We start from the raw sequence: 25,404 nt of genomic DNA on the forward strand, positions 1-25,404 counted from the left end.
AGGCATACGAAGGGACCTTTTAGTGCTTGACCCATTCATTTGTTAGGTTTACATCCCCCTTTCCTACGAGAAAGTTTATTGTAATTCGAATGTCCATAAATATGACCCTTCCCACGTGGCTGATTAATGGGAAACAAACTGCTAAACTGGAGTGTGAAAACAGCACGTTCGCGCGCTCGAAAACCAGTATTTGGCGACGAAGAAGAAGCAGAAGGCGCTAGGACCCTCTCGGTTTCTAAAGCGCGTCGCGGCCGCGCTCTGCCTGTTGATAAAAGGCTCGCGGCGGCGTTTTGACGTCACGGGGAGTTAATTTTAAACCTGGACAAGATGGCGGAAGGAGACGCCGCTCGGTACGGGCAGCGAGAGGAACAGCCTCGGTTTCAACCGGACTTGACAGGTAACTAACCGCCTGCTTCAGCGATAAGGAGCGCCGGCATCTCTGTTGAAGGCAGGGATTTCTTCGCTCCGGCTTCTTTTTTCCCCGTAACGGCTGAGGAGGGCAGGAATAGCTTCCCTCGGGGGTCTCCGCGTGCGGGCGACGGGTGTCGCGCCAATTGCTGTGGGCAGAGTCTGGGCGAGCGAGAAGACAGCGGTTCGGTCTTCCCTCTCCCTTCTTCCTTCGGAGCGACCGTTTCTCACGCGACGGTGGAGTAGGAAGAGGGAGGTTGCCAGAAGGCCCCGTCCCACTCCCTGTGGGGAGGTGGGTGGGTGGGTAGGTGTCTTCTCGAGAGGGGCGTTGGTCCGTGAGTGTAGACCAGGGGTCGGCAACCTCGGCTCTTTTATGACTCGTGGACTTCAACTCCCAGAATTCCTGAGCCAGCTCTGCTGGCTCAGGAATTCTGGGAGTTGAAGTCCACGAGTCATAAAAGAGCCGAGGTTGCCGACCCCTGGTGTAGACTGTGCCGGTGGGCAGCAAGAGACGGGGAAGCGGAGAGGGGGAAAAAGCCAGCAGGCAGAATGAACCAGCGTGGCAAACGGCCGCCGTGACTGCAGCTGCAACGAGGGGAAAAGACCTGAACTGTCTCGTTGGCCTATTTAGCGGTAAAGGGGAGCGCCGTGGTATATATTTTGCCACTGGGCTTCACCACTAAGGAGGAAGAATAACGTATGGATAGGCAAGCGTGGGCGCGTGTGAACTTAACAGAAAGGGGGCGGGGGGAGTCTCTTCGGTCAGTGATCCACAGACGTGGGATCTCAGTACCCACGAGAGTGGGTTAGGAATTGCTAAAAGAGGCCCGACTCTTTCCTGTCTTCACTACTATATCCACTTGAAGTCGGGGCGGGCGTCCTTTGCAATGCCTCTGAGCTAGATTGTGTGGCAAGCATCAACCAGCGTGTCAAACGAGTGAAAGAAGGCAGTGTGACCCACGTGGTAGGGCCGGGCTGGTCCACGATGCCTGCCTGATTGTAGCTTTCATGAGGAGTACTTCTTGAGTAAATGTAAATCGTTTCAGAGCCTACTCAGTGTCACTGCTGTATTGCATTAGACTAGGAGCCACCAGTGTTTAATAAGGCTTTCAAGTCTCTTCCCTAGACATGGGTGATCAAACTTGGGTGTTTTTTTTGTTTTTTGCATGCAGAACATATGCTCTTTGTAATTAGAATGGATTTGGTTGGGTAGCTGAGTTAATTACGCAGGCTTTGTGCTGTTATTTAATAGTACTGAAAATAGTACAAATGACATAAAATAGTGGACATAGTGGGTTCTAGTGCATTATATCATGTAATATGGCAGCGTAAAGTATTACAAGTAAATTATGGTGCTGGACTATACATTGCTAAAATGTAGCGAAGTCTAACAGATGAAAGGAACTAACTATTTAAAGCAAGTATCTTCTGGTTGGCAACTCTGATAATGGTGGTTGCAGTATTTTATGAAAGGATTTTTTGAATGTATCCTTTACAGCTGGAATATGTGACCTAGTTTTAAATACTTCCAAGAATGTTTCTCCTTTAAGTACTGTTTGTGTGTTTTGTTGCCCTCTGTTTAGTTTTTGCAATTTGTTTGTGGCAATCTTTGCATGAAATAGAAAACAGAGGAATATGAACTTTAATTAAAAACTGGTGGCTTTATTTTCCCAACCAAAATGGTCTAAATTGAGAAATAGTCAAGAAGTTTTGCTTTTGTATTTGCCATGTGATAAATGTGTATGCATATTTGTTGTCAAGCCACTAGGGGAATATGCTTGTATAATGCTTGTTCCACATCTCTCCATAAATAAATGTGACAATTGATATTGAGTTGACACTGGGATTTGTAAGTTAGAGAACATTTCAGTATAAATTTTGTCCTACAGTAAATTAATTAAAGTGATTTTTTTAAAAGCATCATAAAACTCCTGGCCAATATCATTTTTATAAATATTTTCCTTTAGAAAATTTGTAGTGGTATATTTAGCTTCCTCAAAATGTATCTTTGTAATGTAGGTATGCTTTGTATCACTTAATTGAGAGTTGATGAATTTGCATTTATGGTTTTATTTAAAAAAACAGTATTTGTAAGCCTATGCTCAGCTCACATGGATAGGCCGTCTTGAGCACAGAGGACTGACTTTTCAGTAAACAAAATTTAACAATTATGTTCCCAGATATTGTTAGAGGCTATTCTTCTAAATTACTTATTGCTACTGCACAGAATGTATAAGAGCGGATAACAAGGTTATTCATCCCATCAAAACATATATGATTTTTGTTTACAAAATAAGTATTTGAAAATTAAATTAAATTCTGTCATTGTTTTATTTAACGTATACTACAACATGAAATTTAATTATTAAAAGTATTTCTTGCCCAGCTCTTATGCCAATAAAATCATTAATTTATTCATAAAGTGGATTGCATAAATTCATTTTTTTAGGAATCACAACTTTGTTTCAGAATTGAGAACCTCTATAGTTAGTTTCATTAATTATAGGTAAAATGAGTAGTGTTTTCTAGGTTTAAGAACATAATTTGTTGACTTGAAATTTTACATTATGCCACTTTTTATTAATATTTTGAATTTAACTAAAATTTAAAAATACCTAAAGATTGTAGAACTCATTTTTTTAATGAAAGTTTGAACAATTTTTTAAAGTACAGGTAGTCCTCTACTTATGACTACAATTGAGCCCAAAATTTCTGTTAAGTGAGATAGATGCTAAATGAATTTTGTCCCATTTTACAACCTTTCTTGCCACGATTAAGTGAATCACAGTAGTCGGTAAGTTAGTAACACTGGAATTAAGTAAATCTGGCTCTCCCATTGACTTTGCTTGTCAGAAGTTCGCAAAAGATGAGTATATGGTCCTGGGACACTGCAATCCTCATAAATATGTTCCAGTTGCCAAGCATCCAAATTTTTATCATGTGACTATGGGGATGCTACAAAGGTCATAAGTGTGAAAAATGGTCATAAGTCACTTTTTTAGTGGCGTTGTAATTTCTCTCACTAAATGAACTGTTAAGTAGAAGCCTACCTATAGTTTTAGTTTATATACAATATAAACTAATTATGTATGTCAAAATAGATTTCATATATATTTGTAAAATTAGATGGTAAGCAAATCACTTTTTTTTAAAAAGACACTGAAATGGTGAACAAATGATATTGTGCAAAAGCATTCCTGATCTTCAGTTGTTACTTGACTCATCTGAGAATAAGAACATGATCAGCTATAGGTAGATTCTCAGTTATAGTTTTGAGCCTTTTTTAAAAAATAGGGTAATACCATATCCAAAAAGTTATATAATAAATCAGTTATGTTTGTGTTGGTCAAATTCATTTATATTTTATCAGGATTATCAGTTCGCTATCTTTCATTTATCAATTATTGACCTAAAATATGAAGTCAGATGACCCTCTCTAAGAGATCTGTACTGATTCCTAATTAAGATCAACACAGACTTAGGCAGCAGGCCCTGTACTGATCAGGCAGTTAAAAATAAACAGTTGATGATGAAAACTAACAGGTCCAGCAGAGCTAACTAATAATCCATCCTTTCAAGTTCTTTTAGTAAATCATCCTCCTAGTGAGCAGAGAATAGTCTATATATTTACCACTTGTTTGCTGCATTTACTTACATACTTTGCCCCAAAACAGGAGTGAGCCCTTTTTCTTAATACTATATTTTGGGAATTAATGTCCTTTTTTTTCCTCTGCCAGAAGCCAGGCTATAAAGAAAAGACAGAGACGTTTTACTGGAAGTCTGATCTGCTCCCTTCTACAAAGGTTTTGAAATTAGTCCAAAGATCACATGAAAGTAGCTCAAGGGCTGCATGCAGCTTAAGATTGCAAGTCATCCATCCCTGTGCTATGTAAAAAGAAATAATTGTTTCTTAGCCTGTCACATATTGCAAACAGCTATAGAAAAACTGCTTGTTAGTTAATGCATTATTATTGTGCTTCAGAGCCTAGGAACCTGCCTCTTTTTTAAAGAATAAGCTAGGATGGTATTAATTTAGAAATCACTAATAGAGGAAATTAGGGCATATGTGAGGCATGGAAAGGAAAGAAACAACATCCAGGGAAAGAAAACAGGAATAAAGTTAGCTGGAAAGGAGGAGCAGGGGTTGTCATATGTTAGGACAGCGATGGCGAACCTTTTAGAGACCGAGTGCCCAAACCACAACCCAAAACCCACTTATTTATTGCAAAGTGCCAAGGCCGCATAAGCATTGTGGTGCCCTCAGGGGGACCATGGGGGCGTGGCCCACTGGGTGGGTGTGGCTGCAGTTGTCACAGCAGACTGGGTAGGCATGGCTGGGGTGGGCATGGCCACCTCGCTGTTGCTCATGGGGGGATGCCTGTGGGGGTTAGGCAGGGTTAGGGGAGATCTAGGGGGTCTCGAGTGGGGCGGTGGGCAGGAGGCCCAGCATAGATGGAGGAGAGGCATGCAATCCTAGCCGGGACTGGGGGGCCATGGTGCCGATGGGGATCCGGCCTTCCCTGCCCGGGGTGACCTTTGGGTTGCTGGGTGTGGGCATGCTCTACCACCTCTACTTGGGCTTGCTGGCCGGCCACGTCTTCTCCTTTGTGCTGGGTGGGGCTGCCACTCCGGGCGGCAGCCCAATGGACCTGCACAACAGTCATAAGTCATTTTTTTCAGTGCAGTTGTAACTTCAAATGGTCATTAAATGGACTGTTCTAAGTTGAGGATTACCTGTACTTGCAGCTAAACAATTACATTACCAAGAAGTATAATCCATGTAAGCCTTAAAATTGAATTCAGATACTTATCGTAGTTTCCGGCGTATAAGACTACTTTTTAACCCATGAAAATCTGGGTCGTCTGGGTGCTGAAACTTTAGGGACAGGGCTGGCTGGAAAACCTGGAGCGGATCTTCCATTTAGTCTGCGCAGGGAAAGCGGGACCAATTGGAGTAGAAGCTGCAGTCTGTGATTTTTTACAGGCTGGGGTCTGGGCGTCTTTCCTTCTAAAGTTGAAGAGCAGCTGTAGGCAGGTGGGGAATGCAAGAGCAACTTGAAAGGCAGGTGGGGAATGCCTAGCCAGAGCAGCTGCTTAGCTCTAAGGACACATTTGACTCAGGAACTGGGCGGGCTGGCTGGAAAATCTGGAGTGGATCTCCCATTTGGTCTTTTTTTTTTAATCCCATTTATATCCCGCCCTTCTCCGAAGACTCAGGGCGGCTTACAATTTAAAGCACAAATCAATGTGCCTAGCAATAGCCTTCATTCTATGTATATGCCTGCTTATTAGAGCTTTCACCCCCCCCCCCAAGCAGCATTATTAAAAAGTCAGCTTATTGCTCCCAACAATCTGAGTCCTCATTTTACCTACCTCGGAAGGATGGAAAGCTGACTCAACCTTGAGCCTGGTGGGATGAGAACCTGCACTAATTGCAGGCAGCTGGTGTTACTTAAGGCTCTGTGCAGGGAAAGCTTTAGAGTGAATTAGGAAAAGTGAAAAAGTGAATTAGGAAAATAGGAAACGGTTGCTGGAATTGGGTATGTGTAGTTTAACGAAGAGAAGGGTGAGGGGTGACATGATAGCAGTGATCCAATATCTCAGGGGCTGCCACAAAGAAGAGGGAGCCAAGCTATTCTCCAAAGCACCTGAAAGCAGGACAAGAAGCAATGGATGGAAACTAGTCAAGGAGAGAAGCAACCTAGAACTAAGGAGAAACTTCCTGACAGTTAGAACAATTAACCAGTGGAACAACCTGCCTCCAGAAGCAGTGAATGCTCCAACACTGGAAGTTTTTAAGAAGAGACTGGACAGCCATTTGTCTGAAATGGTATAAGGTTTCCTGCCTTAGCAGGGGGTTGGACTAGATGACCTCCAAGGTCCCTTCCAACTTCTTCTTCTTCTTCTTCTTCCTCTTCCTCTTCCTCTTCCTCTTCTTCTTCTTCTTCTTCTTCTTCTTCTTATTATTATTATTATCATTATCATTATCATTATTAAGTTTAATCCACTTGCACTGTTTTATGTTTACATGTTTGATGACAAACAGCCTTATGTTTATAAGTGACAGTTTTCCTACTAAGTACCTGCATGTCATAAGCATTTGAATTAAAATTACCATATTAAAATCAAATCTGATGTTTTTTAATTTTTATTTGGTGTGCATTGGAAGAGGGGTAGTCTTATACGGTGAGTATAGCCCAAACCCTATAATTTAACAGGAAATGTAGGGGGTCGTCTTATACTCTGGAAAATACGGTATACAAGAGATGGGCAAAACCTAATTAATTTTTTTAATTACAGCCAAATCACTTACTTAGGTACAACTGATGCAATCTTAACATGTACATAATTTGGGAGTGAATCTCGCTGGTTTATAACTTCCCTCTGAGTGGGAAGTGATAAGACTTGTAGTTTTAAATGCTGTGACATCCAGATACAGATAGTCCTAGAGTCATAACCATAATGGAGCCTACTCATCATAAAATGACTGACTCAATTTTATGACCTTTTGGTGGTAGTCATTAAGTGAAATCATCACATTCACAAGTGAATCTGCAATCATTAAGCAAACCAATGGTTTGCTATGGATGTGATTTTGCTGAAAACCGGAAGTCCCGATTTTTGGCAACATTGCCATAAAATGTTTTCATGTGACCGCAGGTTGCTGCAAATGGCCATAGATGTGGCCTTTTTGCAGAGCACCTAATATTTGATCACATGACCACCAGAGGAGTGACCATCAGATCTTTGAATCACATAAGTAGCCCCAAGATAGGTCCATCATAACTTTGAACAGTTGCTAAATGTCTGGTCATAAGTCAAGGTTTACATATAGATACAGTTGATCAGGCATGTCAAACTGCGGGCCAGATGCATCACGCCAAAACCGAGCCCACCCCATTGGTAATGGGGAAAAAGTTGTGATACATCATGCAACGTCACATGACATCGTGAATTTGACATTCCTGCAGTAGATAAAGAGAATAAAGACAATCCTTGGGTTTGTGATATTCTGTTATTTACCTTTTGTTAAGGTTAAATTCAGGTTAAGTACTTTAAGCATCTGATTTTAATGTGGTTTGTTCAAGTCTCATAGAGTCAGCAGGTTTCAGTTACAGGTTTCAAAAACTGACAATAAGCTACTTGCAGATTATCTTTATACTTGGAAAAATCTAGAGTATTTCTAGTCAATAGCCTGTATTGGATAAGATAGTACTCCCCTTGAAAATATATATCGGTTGTCTGTAGTATACATTTTAATTAACAAGAAATTTGATTAAACTAGGCTTACCAAAGATAATGATAAAAATAGAATTGAAATAACAATAATTTCATAAATAATGGTGTAAATGTAATATGTAAATGAAGATTTTATAGCTAAGTAGCATATATTTGTTTTTTACCTTTTTCCTTATGCTTTTGTTACACAGTACCAATCTGTATGCTTTTGGCTCCCATATCTGAAGTGAATGTTTTTAAAATATTCTGATATGACATTTTTGTTGTGAGTAAAGTCATGAAAATTAGTGTGGTAAAGAATAAGATTGTAGGTCTCTGTCCACTGGATAAGCTTGCCTTCTTTATGTTGTTTATTACCCCATTTCTATCCTCATTAAAACATATGTAAGCCAAATTAATTGTCCATTACTAATCATTTAACTTCTCATGGAACATATGTACATATATAATTTATTTTGTAGAAATAATTTTTCTAACAGTATATGTGATTAAAGGCATTGATTTCATTTAAGCAGCAAATGATAGTACTAATATGCTTATGTTCAGATAATTGTATATTAGCTTAATTCTTTGAAACAAGATTATGGCACTCTTAAAAGGATTTGTATCTATTCTGCTGTCCTTGATCTGTCTGAATCTAATCCTAAGTAACAGCTATAGCCAGGTGTATCTTGGCTTCCTTTAGACTGATGTGTCAGTAGTGTCAGAGGCTATAGATTAGTTTGTGGATGCATATATCACATTTTTTGTTATACATGTGATATATTTTAATTATATTTGAAGAGAAGCTATGGGATATTCAAAAAGCTATGTGATATTCAGTTGGCCGGATTGAATTTCAATTTGTTTCTGATTCCAGTTCAAAATAATGGCAATGATTTTTAAAATATTTTCTATTTAGGTCTGAAAAAACTCAGCATTTGTTAATTAAAAGAATATCCTTAGTTTCAAAGAGACTTGAATAGGATCTTTATGAAGTGAAAAGAATTTGCTTGAAGGAGCAATTTAACTTGCTCACTTAATGGCTTTATACTGCATGGTATCCTTTGTAAAAAAAAAGGTAAAATCCCTTGGATCAGGTACGCTTCAACTTTGTGGGAAATACAGGTAGTCGTCGACTTACCATTCATTTAGTTGACTTACAGTTCATTTAGTAAGTCATCGACTTACAGTTCATTTAGCTACAACGGCACTGGAAAAAGTTACTTATGACAGTTTTTCACACAACCGTTGCAAGATATCCCCATGGTCACATGATCAACTGACTAATGGTCATGTGGCAACTGACTTATATTTATGATGGTTGCAATGTTCCAAGGTCATGTGATCACCTTTTGCGGCCTTCTGACAAGCAAAGTCAATGGGGAAGTCAGATTCTCTTAACTGTGTTACTAACTTAACTATTGGAGTGTTTCACTTAACAACTGTGGCAAGAAAATTTGTAAAATGGAGCAAAATTCATTTAACAAATGTCTTACTTAGCAACAGAAATTTTGGGCTCAATTGTGGTCATAAGTATATATCTGTACTATTGCTCTATGTATTTTCATTATTTAATTCTGTTCTATTTTGTTAGAATTTTTTTTTAAAAAAACTGTTTCCAACATTTGTATTGATTCAGTTCCACTTTTGGAGTACTTGTTCCAATTCTGGGTGCCTCACTGGGAAAGCTGGAGTATCTCTGAAAGGATTACCAAGATCATAAGGGATCTGAAAAACGAGGCTTGTGAGAAACTATTATAGAAATTGGCAACTTCTAGCCTACAAAGGAGAACATTGAGAGAAATATGATAGCAGTTTTTGAATATCTAAAATGCTCCGACATACAAGAAGGGGCAAGCTTCTTCTATATTGAAAGTGAGGGCAGACTAAAGAATGGAAATGAAAAAAAGGGGCTTCCTGGGTGCAGCAGCTATACGCTATGCTGCTGGCACATTTCTGAGTCACACCATATTATTTCCCCAGTTTCCGTGAGCTTGTGTCACTTTGCAGTAGCCCCCCCCAACTTGTCCATGACCTGCACAGGGCTTCCCCCACCCCTCGTTACACTCTCATGCTTCTTACTTGGCATTCCTTCCACTTTCCACTTGCACATCTGGAGTTCACAAGCAGAACTGCCAAGACTGCTGTCACTCAGGGATGTCACCGTGTGACATTGCGCTTTATGACCTCATTGCCTAGTGATGGAAATTCTGGTCTCAGTTGAGGTCATAAGTCAAGGACTAACTATTTCTTGTTCTGTAAGGAACAATAGAGTAAACATATTACCGGTAATTTCTTTTGTGCTGCTTAGTTGCCTTGGGTGAGATGGGAGGCTACATAAATTTGAATATAAATAGTCTTCGACTTAAGACCGCAATTGGGACTGGAATTTTGGTCATGTTAAGGCATTCACATGATGGACCCAACTTTATAACTATTTTATGGTGGTCAATAAGTGAATCATATGGTCATAAGTCTGAGTCACATAGTTGTTAAGCAAATCATGTGGTAGTTAAGCGAATCCATTCCCCAAATGGGCAGTTTTTGCCAGAAGCTGACAAAAAATTGTTGCAAATTACAGTTTGAAATCAGTGCTACTAGTCCTACCTGTAAGCTGGCTGCCAGATGCCCAATATGCAGTTATGTGACTGTGGGTGGGGCAGTGCAACATTTTAAGATGGCTAGAAGTGCTTTAGGGCTGTAAAAAGTACCCTTTCTGAGGCTGTTGTGTAACACTAAACAATCATTAAGCAACTAGTTGAAATCGAGGGCTACCTATAAAACCAACTAATTTTGTAGAAGCATACTGTACTCTACATGGGGCTACCCTTGAAAAGTTTCCAGTAGCTTCAACTGGTTCAAAATGGGGCCGCACAAGTCAAGGTGTTGGTTATTATCTATAAAGCCTACATGGCATAGGGCCAGGTTAACTATGAAACTGGCTTCAGCCCATCACATCAGCCTGTCCCACTCAATCAGGCAGGGAAAGCATGCTACAGACTTGATCACTCAAAGAATTTTGACTGGCAGGGTCTAGGAAGAGGGCCTTTTCTGCCGCTTTCTCTTCATTGTGGAACATCTTGCCTTCAGAGATAAGGAAAGCCCCTAGGGCAGGGGTAGGCAACCTTGGTTCTTTTGTGACTCATTGACTTCAACTCCCAGAATTCCTGAACCAGCCAGTAACTTTGAACATTCAAAGTTACAACAGCACTGAAAAAGCTGACATCAGTCCTTGCTCTTATGGCCATTGAAGCATCCCCATGGTCAAGTGATCAGAATTTAGACTCTTGGCAACTGTCATGTTTCTCCAACATGATAGGTGGAGAATCCACGAATGGGTTAACTCTGTCTTCCTGCCCGATTAGACTAAGTCAGTCAAACGTGCCACGCCTCTCCTGGGCCAGGATACCTCCCAATCACGACTTAGTCTGTGCCCAGAATAGACGTGGTAATTTTGGCTCCCAGAATCTTGCTGAGTCATCTCTTCTGAGTAATTGAGTAGGTCGTATATATTTTTTCCCCTTCGTGGATTCTTCAATTAGATAGTATTCTTTTCAGGATATGGAGTTTGCTTTTCTCCTTCCAGCTGTAGCTCTGATTGAGCTTTAGCCTTCTGGACAACTGTTTCACTGTTGCAAGTCCCTGGGGAAGGTTTCATAATTAGATAGCATTTGCTGTAGTTCTTTTCAGGATCGAGTTTGCCTTCCAGAGGTTTCAACTGTTTTCACTGTTGCAAGTCCGTGGGGAAGGTTTTTTCAATTTGATAGCATTCGCTGTAGTTCTTCTCAGGATTGGAGTTTGCCCTTATCTTTCTCTCAGAAGCCCCAGGCTGTTCTTTCCTGACACCATAGTTGTGGCGGCCATTTTGAATTCTAGTTTACCAGCAGCTGGCCGGGAGGAGGCTCTTCATCAGAAAGTCTCTGCTGCCTTTTTAAGCATGCGGATAGCATCAGAGGCACGTGAAGACTCTCAGTACTGCCTGCCTTCTTTCCTGAATTAAGGGGGAAGGACAGGTTGCTTCTTTTTTCACCACCAGCAGTAGCGGCCGCCATTTTGGGCGCCACGATCACATTGCTTTTACTCTGAAAAGGCTTGTGCAGCCTTCTTTGCTAGCCTCTGAGAAGGGGGGGTAGATTTCAGCCCCCTGCCCCCCCAAAACCCCACAGACTTCAAAAGGGCTTACCTTGCCTTCCAGCTCAAATTGAAAAAACCTTCCCCACGGACCAAGAAGGGCATGGCCAGCACACATCTTCTGTTGGAATGGACAATGAGACAGCTAGGTTGAGGCCTAGAGCTACAGTTGAAGCCTCCTGTACTTGACCATCCACTTTGAAAGGTTTCGGGCAAGGCAAACAATGATTGTGCTACAGTCAGAAGGGATCTGAACTCAGAACCCTCTGCAATGATTGGGAGTGGAGGAGCCTGAAAAAGGACCCCTGTGACTGACCAGAGGCTATCTGGACGACATTCTCATCCAGTCCCTATTAGTCCAGGCAGCTCAATCGGACCTGGCTTTGTCTATCAGGACTCTCCAGGACCATGAGTTCTTGGTGAACTTTCAAGAGTCAGACAGTTCCCTCAACCCACCTTCTTCATTTGGGTGTGGTCATAGACACCGAACTGTGCAAGGTCTATTTATCTCAGGACCGTCAGGACAGCATCAGAGCCCTGGTCCTTCAGATCCAGAAGGAGCGTGTAGTCACCCTGGCCGTTCTTTCCCAACTGTTAAGGAAGTTGGTTTCCTGCATGGGAATAGTCCCATGGGCCAGACTACATTCCAGGGACCTGCAATGGTTTTTGCTCCCGCTTCAGAGACCGGGCACCAGCTCCTCCAACCAAAGGGTAAGGGTTCTGTCTCAGACCCTAAATTCCCTCCAGTGGTGGACCTTGCCAGCGGTAGCCAGGGGCTCTTTGTTCCAGGAGCCTGTTCGGTTCACCCTGACTATGGACGCCAGCCTGTTTGGCTGGGGGGTGCATCTAGGGTCTCAGTTGGCTCAGGGCCGGTGGTCCCGGTCCAACCTGAAGCACACCATAAATTGTTTGGAGCTCAGAGCCATACATCTGGCTCTACGCCACTTCCACAACAGGGTGGTGAGACAACATGTCCTGGTCCTCACAGACAACGTAGCAGCAAAAGCCCATGTGAACCAGCAAGGGGGTACCCGTTCCAGGTCCCTTATGGCCGAGGCCCAATTGTTGGGCTCTTGGGCAGAGACCAACCTCTCATCACTCAGGGCTGAGCACATCTCAGGGGAGGCAAATCAGCAGGCGGACTTTCTCAGCAGGTCGACAGTGGATCACTCCAAATGGCGCCTGCATCCCAGTCTCCGAGGAGATATCGGAGAGGTTAGTACTGGATCTGTTCGCTTCTCCGGCGAATTCCCAGCTTCTGAGGTTTTCCTCCCAGTTCCCCTCTCCGGGGGCAGTGAGGACGGATGCCCTCCACAGCCCTTGGCCCGGGGGGCTTGCTGTATGCCTTTCTGCCTCTCCCTCTGATCCCGGCAGTCATCCACATGTTACTCCAAGAGCGGGCAGAGGTGATACTTGTTGCACCACACTGGCCAAGACAGCCGTGGTTTGCCGACCCTGTGAGTCTGTCAATCTCTCCCCCGTGGAGGATTCCTCCAGATCGCGTTTCACTCAGCCAGGGAGTTCTGCATCATCCAGAACCCTAGTGGACCTCCTGGCACTTGAACGGTGGCTCCTGACACATGAGTCTTATTCATCGGAGGTAATTATGACGTTTCAGGCCTCCAGACAGCCTACAACAAACAGGATCTATGACTCCACTTGGAGAGTTTCTGTAGTTGGTGTGCAAAGAACCAGTTAGATCTTTCAGCTATTACTATCCCAAGGATCTTGGACTATTTATTGGAGAGGCTTAACAAGGGCTTGGCGCCCAATACCATCCGCCAACAAGTAGCAGCTGTCTCCACCGTACTTACTTGGGGCAATTCAGAGGCATTGGCTCAACATCCTATGGTACGCTCATTTCTCATAGGAGCGACCAACACCAAACCTCCAGTGGTTCACCGGTATCCCTCTTGGGATTTGTCACGGGTCTTGCAGGTCCTTACCTCTCCTCCATTTGAACCCATCAGGACCTGTACTCTGCAGTTCTTGACAATTAAGGTAGCCTTCTTGATAGCCGTCACATCGGCTAGATGCATTTCTGAATTGGCAGCGCTCTCTGTCAGACAGGACTTATGCGTTTTTCATGCTGACAGGGTAGTCCTTCAATTGGATCCCTCCTTTATTCCTAAGGTCAATACTTTGTTTCATAGAGTGCAGGAAGTCATTTTGCCGGATTTTTGTCCTCATCCATCTCATGCCTTGGAATGGCAATGGCACACTCTGGACGTCTGCAGGGCTTTACGCCACTATATTAAGCGGACAGCATCTTTTCGCAAGTCGGAAGCCCTTTTTGTTTCCTTTCAACCATCTACTATGGGGCGGAAGGTTTCTGCCTCCACTATAGGCAGGTGGATCAGGGCTTGTATTGCAGGGGCGTACCACTCATTCCCTGTCAGTTCCCAGGCACATCACTGCTCACTCCGCTCATAGTGCTGCAACTTCTGTGGCTTGGGCGACACAGGCATCCATTGAGGACATTTGTAGGGCGGCGACATGGTCCTTGCCTTCCCCTTTCATGAGGCATTATAAACTGGATAGGTATGCCTCTGCAGACACCTCATTTGGCCGGAGAGTGCTGCTGCCACAGGGTGGGATACGGCCCAGACTGATTCCCTCCCATAGGGACAGCAGCTTTGGTATGTCCCATTTGTGGATTCTCCATCTATCATGGAGAAGGGGCGTTGTCTTACCTGAACGCCTTTTCTCAGCATGATGATGGAGAATCCACACCCACCCCTTAGTGTCCGTCACGTCCTGTGTCAAGGGTATGGGAGCCAACACATCGGACTGTCGTCATTTGCTTCACCTTCATTGTGACTGGGAGGTGTCCTGGCCCAGGAAAGGCGTGGAAAGTTTGACTTAGTCTAGTTGGACAGGAAGACAGAGTTTACCCATTCGTGGATTCTCCATCATCATGCTGAGAAAAGGCATTCAGGTAAGACAACGCCCCATTTACAGCAGCTGCAATGTCTTGAGTTCATGTAATCACCATTTGCAGCCTTCCCAGCTGGCTTCCAACAAGCAAAGTTAATGGGGGAAGCTGGATTACCTAACAATCATGTGATTCAATTAGCAACTGCAGTTATTTGCCTAATTGTGACTGCTGCACCACCCCAGTAATCATGTAATCACATTTTGGGTGATGGCAACTGAGTCTCATTTATGACCGATTGCAGTATCCTGTGGTCATGCAATCACGTATTGCAACATTTGGTGCCATTTCCAGCAAAAAAAATCCCATTGCATTAGCTGGATTATGATTTATGACCATGTGATTTGCTTATAGACCACTTGATTCACTAATGACTTCAGTGAGTCCCTTAACCAGCATTATAAAAGTTATAAACTCAAGTTTGGTCACATGGTTGCTCAACTTACGACTGCAGTGATTTACAACCAAAATTCTCGACTCAGTTGTGGTCATAAGTCAAGGATTTCCTATAAATATTTTAAGACTTGTAACTTAATGCACATATTTGTATCTCATTCTATAAAAAACACCTAACACCTCAGGCCACAAAATGTACCTGTGTTCCCTGCTGGTTTTGTGTAATTATTATTCTGTCAGCATTACTTGGAGATAAAGAAAAGAAAGACTTGAGAAATGTTTGGCCTCCTAAAGCAGAAAGTTTGCTTTCTATGACTGCTTGATTTGCTTTTCCTCATAAGGTTTTGCTCCATAATATCATACAATTGTCCTAAAGATAGTTGGTTAACATTATGATTCTTAGATTTTTAGAATCCATATTTCAAAATTGGAAAAAAGTCACATAGATCATTGAATCCCATCCCCTATTCAGTGCAGAATCCAAATTAAAACATCCCAGGTAGCTATCTATCCTCAGCTTAAAATTTATCCAACAAACAATGGCCTAGCCCTAGCTCTTCTTTGCATAATTGGTTTCATTATTGAGCTGTGCTTACCTTTAGGAATATTTGTGACTGGAATTTTTTTTACGAGGCCAACCAGATTCCATCTTACATTTGGAATTAGTTGAAGGAGCTGCTACCACCGAAGCCATGTTATGACTTTTCATACTGTTTAAGTGATCTTAGTTTAATTAATACGTATTCACTATGCTGAGAATTGTAAACTAACATACTTGAAAGATGCCAGTATTTCATTTAGCTTGCTGCTGTTACAGCAGGGGTGTCAAACTGCCGGCCCATGGGCCGGACACATCATGTAGAAGCTGTGCCCACCCCATTGACAGCAATGGCAAAACTGTCCCGATACATTGCGCAATGTCATGTGATGTTGCGAGTTTGACACGTCTGTGTTAGAGGAAACGCATGCTTTTTCCTCACACTTAGGCAACGTACCCAGCTGCCTTGAAGCCTTTCTTTCTTTGATCTCGGTGCTCTCTACTCAGGGTAGGAGCTAGCTGGTAATTGAGCCAGTTGTCAGGTTAGTAAAATTACTTTTCCTCTCCTATGTTCTGATTTAGCTTCTGGAGGAGGTTTTTGGCTGAACCTTGAACTAGAACACTCCTGTTAGAGATGGTGTTGTTGTGAAAGCCTTGATAAAATTCCACTGAGCTATAAAAGCAGAGGTGCTGAGTAGCTTTAGAGATTATCTTTTAATATTTTATTAAATAATAGTAATAATATATTACATTTATATGCTATCTGACTCCCAATGACTATTTTTATAATAAAAAATACATTATTATAAAATGTATATCTTTTTATAAAATTATATTTAAAAAATTGCTTGCCAAATGAAATGCATCTATCTAATTTAGTAAGAAGTCAGTTTAAATGTAAAATAACAGATATGGTCAATTTACATGCAAAAAAATTAAAAGAAAGCATTTCTTATAATTTTGAAAAGGAAATAGAGATAATCCATCCTTCCATCCACATGGCAAGGAATATACGCTTGTGAGCAGCAACCAGTAAAAACATAGAACCTGGAATAACAGAGTTGGAAGGGAACTCTTGTAGTCCAAGCCCCTGCAGGAGACCCTATACCAGGGGTCAGCAACCTGAAACAGTGAAAGAGCCACTCGGAACCGGTTCTCTCACAAAAGGAAAAACTGGGAGCCGCAAAAAAATGTGTGTGCATGAGCGTACATGCGCAGAACAGGGTTTGACTGAAGAGTGGAGCCAAGGCAAGATATGCACCTACCCTGCGTATTTGAATTGATTGGTTGAACCTTTTTAGTCCCACTTTTTTTTTGTTTGGACTACACATAGCAGAGGACTGGGAGTCGCAGGAGACGGCTGAAAGAGCCGCATGCGGCTCGAGCCGCGGGTTGCAGACCTGTGCCCTATACCATTCTGGAAAATGGTTATCCAATCTCTTCTTGTAAACCTCCAGTGATGGAGCACCTTCAGTTTCTGGAGACAAGCTGTTCCACTGGTTAATTGTTTTCACTGTCAGGAAACCTCTTCATTCTAGATTGGGTCTCTCTTTGATAATCTTCTACCTATTACTCTTGTCCTGCTCTCAAGTGCTTTGGAGAATAGGTCAACCCTCTTCTCTGTGACAGCCCCTCAAGCATTGGAAGACTGCTATCACTATTATGATGATGATGATGATGATGATGATGATGATGTCACCATATCCAACTTTTTGGATAAGGTATTACCCTATTTTTTTAAAGGCTCAGAACTATAACTGAGAATATACCTACAGCTGATTATGTTCTTATTCTCAGATGAGTCAGATAATAGCTGGAGATCAGGAATGCTTTTGCACAGTATCATTTGTTCACCATTTCAATGTCATGCCACCAGTAGTTGTTCTCTTCGTTAGACTAGACATATCTTGTTTCTGCAGCCGTTCATCATACTGTACAGTTTAGCTTCCAGACTCCTTATCCTTGTTGCTTTTCTCTGCACTCTTTCTAGAATCTCAACAACTTTTTTGTATTGTAATAACTAGAACTGGATCCAGTACTTCAAGTGTGGGCTTACTTACTAAAGCGGTACTATTATTTCACGTGATCTTGATACTATCTCTCTGTTGATGCAGCCTAGGACTGCATTGGCTTTTTTGGAGCTGCAGCACACTGCTGGTTCCTATTTAAGTGGTTGTCCATTAGAACACTGAGATGCTTCTCACAGTCACTACTGTTGAGCCAGATACCCATTTTATACCTGTGCATTTGGCTTTTCTTGCCTAAGACCTTTTTTCACCACTGAATTGCATTTTGTTGAATGTTAAAATCCTTCTGCATTTGAGCATCTTTTCTAAAATGTTGGCTATTCTCCCAGCTTGGTGTCATCTGCAAATTTGATGACTTCCTCCCCTATCCCCTCATCTAAATCGTTTTTGAAGATGTTAAAGAATACTGGGCTTAAGACAGAACCTTGTGGTACCCCACTGCATGCTTCCCTCCATGTAGATGTAGTTCCATTAAGAACTACATGTTTAGTGTTGTTGGTCAGCCAATTACTAATCCAGCTGGTGGTGATGCTGTCTATCATTTTTCTATCTTACCAAGAAGCAGACTGTGGTCTTCTTTGTCAAATGCTTATTGAAGTCTAAGTAAACCACTTCCTCAGTATTTCCCTGCTCCACTAATTTAGTCATTTTGTCAAAAAAGGCAATAAGGTTTGCCTGTCATGATCAGTTTTTAACAAATCCATGTTGACTTCTAGTAATAGCTTGTTTCTAGATGCTTGCAAATCTGCTGCTTGATAATCTTTTCTAGGATTTTCCAGGTATTGATGTCAGGTCAATTGGTTTGTACTTTTCTGGATCCATTTTTTCCCTTTTGAAGATTGGAACTACATCAGCTTTTTTCAAGCCTCTGGAATTTCCCTAGTACCCCAACAGCTTTGAAAGATTTTGTTCGGTGGTCCCATGATCACGTCTGCCAGCTCTTTCAGAATTCTGGGATGTGATCCATCTAGTCCTGGCAATTTGAACTCGACTAGAGTGGATAGATGTTCTCTCACCACTTTCTTGCCTATTTTGATTTGTATTCCTGTTCTGTCTTCTATGGTACTATTTTTTTATTGAAAAGTTTTACAGTACATTTTATCTTTAACAAAACAAAACAAAACCCCTCCCAACCCCCTCCCCTCTTCCCAACCCTCCCCAACACCTCCCTCCCTCCCCCTTCCCCCTCCCCCACTTCCCAGAGCTAAATACAAGGTATAAAAGTAGAAACAATCATAATCTAACATATGCAAACAACAATAAACTATTAAATCTATCGCACTTTAACTCTTATAAAACAACTACAAGCAATATAAATATCACATCAATACTTATTCAAATGCTAAATGAAACTTTTTAGTCCCATATTTATTCTGGATGTAATCAATCCATTCTATGGTACTATTTTTGATAGGTTGGGCTCTTTTCCCCTTTTATGTAAACACGGATGCAAATAATGAATGAAATAGTTCCCCTTTCTCCCTGTTACTCATCACCTCCTTTCCATCTTCTCCCATTAGTGGACTGATAGTTTCTTTGACATTTTTCTTATTTTTCACATGTTGAAAGAAACTTTTTAAATTATTTTTGGCATTTCTTCAAATGCCAATTGTTTGGTTTAAAGGTGATTTCTAGACTTGAAAAGATTGTAGAGTCTTGCCTGTTTCATTTGGCAACATCCTAAATATACAGCTCTGAATTTTGAAATCCATAGAACAGTTAATTTTGAATAATATTGTCATTCAAACTGTAGGAGGGGGTACCAAATATTTTTTTTATGTTTTAGGCTTAATGTAGAATTAAGGTACTATTAGATTGAGTTGCTAAGTAGAAATGATTTTTTCCCAGCGTTCAGAAACAGAGCTCTTTATGATAGGAAGAGGGAATCCAATTGAAATGGTAATTTGCGTGGCTTATGCAGATATTCTAACTACCAAGTATATCAAAATAATATTACAAAGTAGTAATAAGCCTGCATTTATTTATTTGTGTGTGTGTGTGTGTGTGTGTGTGTGTGTGTGTGTGTGTGTGTGTATTTTCGTAGATTTTCAAGGGGACAGGTATGTAGGTCTTGGCGTATTTGGGTCTTTTTCTGTGTAAGATTGATAGTGTCTTTTCGAGGTTTTGAGTGGGACCTTGTCGATACGTTGCCAAGACACTATCAATCTTACACGGGAAAAGACCCAAATACGTCAAGACCCTTATGTATGTGTGTGTGTGTGGGTATGTATATATGTATATGTGTGTGTGTGTGTGTGTGTGTGTGTGTGTGTGTATACAGAGAGAGAGAGGATATCAAATGGAATGATGTATATAATATTATCCAATTATTTCCTAGGAGAGAGCTATGAGGATGCAGAAGAGGATGCCTCTTTGGATGCTGATGAAGTGACTACTGAAAAGCCATGCCCAGTACAGATAGTTCTTGCTCATGAAGATGATCATAACTTTGAACTGGATGAATCAGCATTGGAGAGAATCTTGCTTCAGGAACATATAAGAGACCTCAACATAGTAGTAGTTTCTGTTGCTGGTGCATTCCGTAAAGGCAAATCATTTCTCTTGGATTTCATGCTTAGGTATATGTATAACAAGGTGGGTAACTGAACTACTTTGAGAATAATTAACAAAAGTGTATTCTTCTTAAGATTTGTTTTATTGTGTTCCAAATTGTGTAAGGATTTAATATTTCTAAACATTATTGAGGGAATTTGAGGTATATATAATTAACATAGCTAATTAATGTTTATATTAATTAACTTTATAGTTGGTAACCATATAATAGAACTAAAAAGCAAAACAGTATACATATGCCAGGAATTATTTGTAACTACCGTGTTTTCAGGAAAATAAGACCTACCTGAAAATAAGCCCTACTTAAGAGCCTACGCAGCCATCCAACCTCCCATTCTGTCTGGTTGCCACATATGAGGTGAGATGGGGAGGGGAGCTGCCCCATGTGCCCCGCACCTGCTTAACTTGCCGCAGAGCACCCGTAGCCAGGCTTCCCATGCCCCGACACCTGTTGTGTCTTGCAGCGGAGGCACCAACAGCCCCGTCAAGGAGCCTGGCTGCTGCCCCACTTCTTCTGCGACCGCTTGCTGCCGCTCGTGCACGTCATTCCCAGCCTCCATTTCACCAGCAGATGCCTTCAGGAAAAGCCTCTGGAGCCCAGAACGGAACTCCGGGAGGATGTGCGCATCCCTCCCCCCCCGTCTCCGTTTCACCGGCAGACGTGATTATTTGAACTTATAATGGTTCTGAATTAGAGGTTTTGAGTTGTGCTTGTGTTTATGTCAATTGCAGTGACCCTGTGGTCATATGATTTCTATTCACAAGCTTTTTTGTTGGTTTCCTATAAGCAAAGTCAATAGGAAAGCAGGCAGGATATTTTAAATGCAAAGGTGCAACTATATGAATCCTTAATGATCTGCTGTGATTTGCTTAACAATGGCAACTGGGAGTGCTGGAATTTGTGTTGTTAAGGTGTAGGGCCACATGACATCGTGTTTTACAGCCACATTGCCGTTATTAAGTGAGGATTATCTGTAACGTAAATTGTTACTCCCGTTAAGACACCTAGTAACTTTCAAATAGACTACACTTCCTTTGACTTACCCTATCTCTTCTGACAAGAGACAGGCTATGTGTCATAAAGACTGTGAAGGATATGTTTTTCAGGTTCCTTGCCAATATTATCAGGAAAGAATTAAACTAAAGCAAAGGGGGAATGATGTCAAAAGTCCAAAACTAAATGTACTGTGAAGGACTGGGGTCAATAATGCAGGAGATAGAGGGAGAAGTATGAAGGTGGGAAGATTCACAAATAGAGCAAAATCCATTAAAAAATTGCCTGCATTGCTCAATTTTTAAGCTTTATAAAGCATGTGCCCTTTGTGTAATAGTATTAAAAATGGTTATCATAAATTTTCTTTCATAAACAGGACTAAAAATAGAACTAGAATAGTTTGTGAGCTAAGTGTGATCATTTTTAGGCCTCAGAATTATGACTACTCCTGGATTCACGGCTCAGTTTGGAAGATCATATTGGAGCCGTGACCAGGGGGGCTTTTGCCCAGGTTCGACTGATGCGCCAGTTGCGGCCCTATCTGGACCGGGATGCCCTACGTACAGTCACTCATGCGCTCGTGACCTCCCGGTTAGACTACTGCAATGCTCTCTACATGGGGCTGCCCTTGAGGACCACTCGGAGGCTTCAGCTGGTGCAGAATGCAGCCGCGCGAGTAGTAATGGGAGTGTCCCGATACTCTCATGTAACACCTCTTCTCCGCGAGCTGCATTGGCTTCCAGTTGCCCTCTGGGTGAGATTCAAGGTGCTGGTGATGACCTATAAAGCTCTAAATGGCATGGGTCCGGATTACCTTAGGGAGCACCTGCTACCAGCATCAGTCTCCCATCGTCCTGTGCGCGCCCACAGGGAGGGCCTCCTTAGGGTTCCGCCGGTTAGAGATTGCCGGCGGGTGATTCCCAGGGGGAGGGCGTTCTCTGTGAGTGCGCCCGCCCTTTGGAACGAACTGCCGATGGAGCTTCGGACTGCCCCCGACCTTCGCTCTTTTCGCTGGGACTTAAAAACCTGGTTGTTCGAATTGTCTGGCCTGGACTGAGGGATTTTAAATTTTAAAGTATTTAATTAAATTATATTAAATTAATTTTAAAATTTTAATTTTATTGTTATTAGGAATTGTGGGCCTGTACTAATTTAATTCCATTTTATTCTTTTTTGTACTGTTTTAATTGCTCTGTGAACCACCCTGAGTCCTTCGGGAATAGGGCGGTATATAAATTCAACTAATAAACAAATAAATAAATAAATAAATAAACTAAAATCATGAGCATGCTTAATGAGGGGGACTTTAAATCAGTCCATGAAGCTGCAACCACTACAGTATCACCATAGTCATATAATTGTAATCTGTGCATTCAGGTGCCCAGTTCGTGATTATGGCATAGCAGCTATATTGAACTTAATCCTTACAAATACAGAAGAAGTGATAGAGGGAATTGAAATTGCCGGAATTGAAATTGAAAGTCACCATGTCATACTGGAATTTAATATACTGCAAACACTAACAATAGAAAACAATCCAACCAGTGTCTTAAACTTCAAAAGAGCTGACTTTAATAAACTCAGAGAGAACCTAGGAAAGATCCCAAGGATGAAAATCCTAAAGGGGAAAACAACCCAAGAAGCATGGGTATCTCTGAAAAATGTGATCATAAAAGCCCAGTCCAGCACAATACCATTGGGAAAGAAAAACAAGAAATCCAAGAAGAAACCAGCATGGCTGCACAAAGATCTCTCCGACAAACTGAAAGACAAAAAGGACAATTACAAAAAATGGAAAGAGGACTACTTGTTAGTAATGATGCAGGTTTTTCATATTAGTCAAAATTAAGCATACAATATTAATGCATGATTGCCTTGGGCCTCCCACACTATTAAATATATACGTATATGCGTGTGTTCTGTTAAAGGAGTCATCTTCTTGGATAGGTGGAAATAGTGAACCTTTGACTGGCTTTACATGGAGAGGAGGGTGTGAGAGAGAAACAACTGGCATTCAGATTTGGAGTGAAGTATTCATAATTCCCAAACCTGATGGGACAAAGGTAATCCATTAAGCATCTGACATAATGCTTATTGACTTACTGAACAGAGCAAGCAAAAAGTGAATGCAAAATATTTTGATCCCTCTTCCTGATATGAGTTGATGTGATGTTTTAGATACCTCTGAAATAGATTGTCAGGATTCTCCAGGCATGGAATTTCATGGACTCAGCATGGCTAGATTGCAGACAGAAATAAGTTTTCCATACATGTACAGTCTACCTCCTGCTGCTTGAACTTGATGGGCGCTTGGCTGTTCTTTTCCTAGCTATAACAACAGCAATACTTTTTACATAATGGCCTGAGAATCATTGACTCATCAGTTTCAGCCTTACTGTATACTTGTTTAGTGTTGTAACTAATTGTAATGTTAAGAATGTCTAATATTATATACAGTATAATACATGGAATTGAGCTTTTGAAAATACCCAGTAACATTTATTCTCAGAATGATTTGTTTTTAACTCACTTTTATTATTTTTGTACATAACCCAAGGCAGAAAACATGCTCCTTCCTCTTCCTATTTTCCTTACAACAACCCTGTGAGGTAGGTTCGGTTAAGAGAGAGTGAGTGACCCAGTTGGCTTTCATGCCTAAAGTGAAACTAGAGCTCACAAGCTTCTGGTTCTGTCCTGCTGCCTTAATCATTAGATAAAGCTGTGTGGTCCATCTTCCCTTCAGAGAAATATATACAGATATACATATGTTAAATTATGCCATACTTATGTGTACAAGGTTTGACATTATTTCCATCCATCCATAGGAGGAATTTTTTTCTCTTTTTATATCATGTATATCCTATGAGGTATTTTCAGTTACATTGACCACCTAGAGGCAATCAAACCACCTTTCATTGGTTTCCCAGTGAGATGTTATTCTGTGGTGCTCAGAGTCTCAACCAGGAACTGATAATACCTAATAAGGATTAAAGCAATCCAGTACTGCCTCTTGGTGGTCTGTATAGCTAGTAATATTTATTAGCATAAACATGCTTCTTATACCCAATGACACCATATAGCATTATGCACATTTTCACTTATGAGGCTTTTTGCTTCATATTCAAAAAAATGAATACTGAGCTATTTGGTGACTTTTTAAACTTTTGACTGTTAATTAAAGTGGTTGTGAAGGTAAGTGTACATTTCCTGGTGGCTGAATGGAGGGAATGAAAATATAGTGAAACACTGCTGGTATCACACCTGCGTTGAACTCAATCTTTCAAATTTAAAGTGAAAAAAATGTTAATTCATTCTTTTTTTCTTAAAAAAATCCTCTGTAGGTTGCTGTATTACTAATGGATACCCAAGGTGCTTTTGATAGTCAATCAACTATCAAAGACTGTGCAACAGTATTTGCTTTAAGCACCATGACAAGTTCAGTCCAGGTAAGTCTGTAGTCATATCAGATGATGGTAGACTTTAAATATTTTCCTTATTTCAAAATACATATGTCACCTGAAAATATAATAGTAAAACCATTTATTGCTTTCTTGTTTTATGTTTTTCCCCACTGAGAGTTATTTTGATTATGACAGCATAGAAATATGTTTAATATATAAATCATGTATTATAGAAAGAACCATTATGCTTAATCTTTCGGTTGCATTACAGCTTTCAGACACTTAGAACATTAAGCTTCAAATATAATCTGAAGTATGATACAGATTTTAAAAGTTCTTTGTTTAGCTTTAAAAAGCCAATGCAGTGTAGAAGTGGATGATCTTGATTACAGTGTGGAAAACCAAGATACAAATATCCATTCGGTCCATATTTTTAATTTCAGTCTAATATAATTATATATTTAAAAAGATAAAATAGGGTCTGAAGTTCAAATAATGAATGAATGGTTATTAAATGATAATGACCTGTACAGGTTTTTCTGGAATGGAATCTGTTAGCAAATGCATGGACATTGTATATATGTATAAACCTAATTTAACTATTTTGGAATTTAAAAAGTCTCTCTGCAGAGGTGCAGAGGCAGATGGTCCTCACTTAAATGACCACTCATTCAACAACCATATGGACTTACAACAACAATGAATGAGTGGTACTTAAGGCTGGTCCCTTAAGTTGCATCTGTTGTCGTGTCCTATGGTCACATTTGCAATCTTCCTGT

At 41.1% G+C, this 25,404-nt stretch overlaps 1 protein-coding gene across 3 annotated transcripts in view; it reads left to right on the plus strand.

Annotated features, from left to right (window-relative positions):
- The first annotated feature begins 304 nt into the window (after window positions 1-304).
- The window catches only part of ATL2 (atlastin GTPase 2), a 44,530-nt gene continuing 19,430 nt past the window's right edge, over window positions 305-25,404 (plus strand). For 2 of the 3 annotated variants that reach the window (XM_081312692.1, XM_081312693.1), the window contains exons 1-4: window positions 305-397; window positions 19,995-20,251; window positions 23,153-23,287; window positions 24,566-24,670. In XM_081312692.1, the coding sequence (XP_081168818.1) occupies window positions 328-397; window positions 19,995-20,251; window positions 23,153-23,287; window positions 24,566-24,670 (567 nt within the window). In that variant the 5' untranslated portion in view covers window positions 305-327. Of the gene's footprint in view, window positions 398-17,220; window positions 17,351-19,994; window positions 20,252-23,152; window positions 23,288-24,565; window positions 24,671-25,404 lie in introns of all 3 variants that reach the window. The other variant, XM_081312694.1, reaches the window with a different exon arrangement.

This window comes from Vipera berus (assembly GCF_964194415.1).
Source record: "Vipera berus genome assembly, chromosome: 1".
NCBI classification, from domain to species: domain Eukaryota; kingdom Metazoa; phylum Chordata; class Lepidosauria; order Squamata; family Viperidae; genus Vipera; species Vipera berus.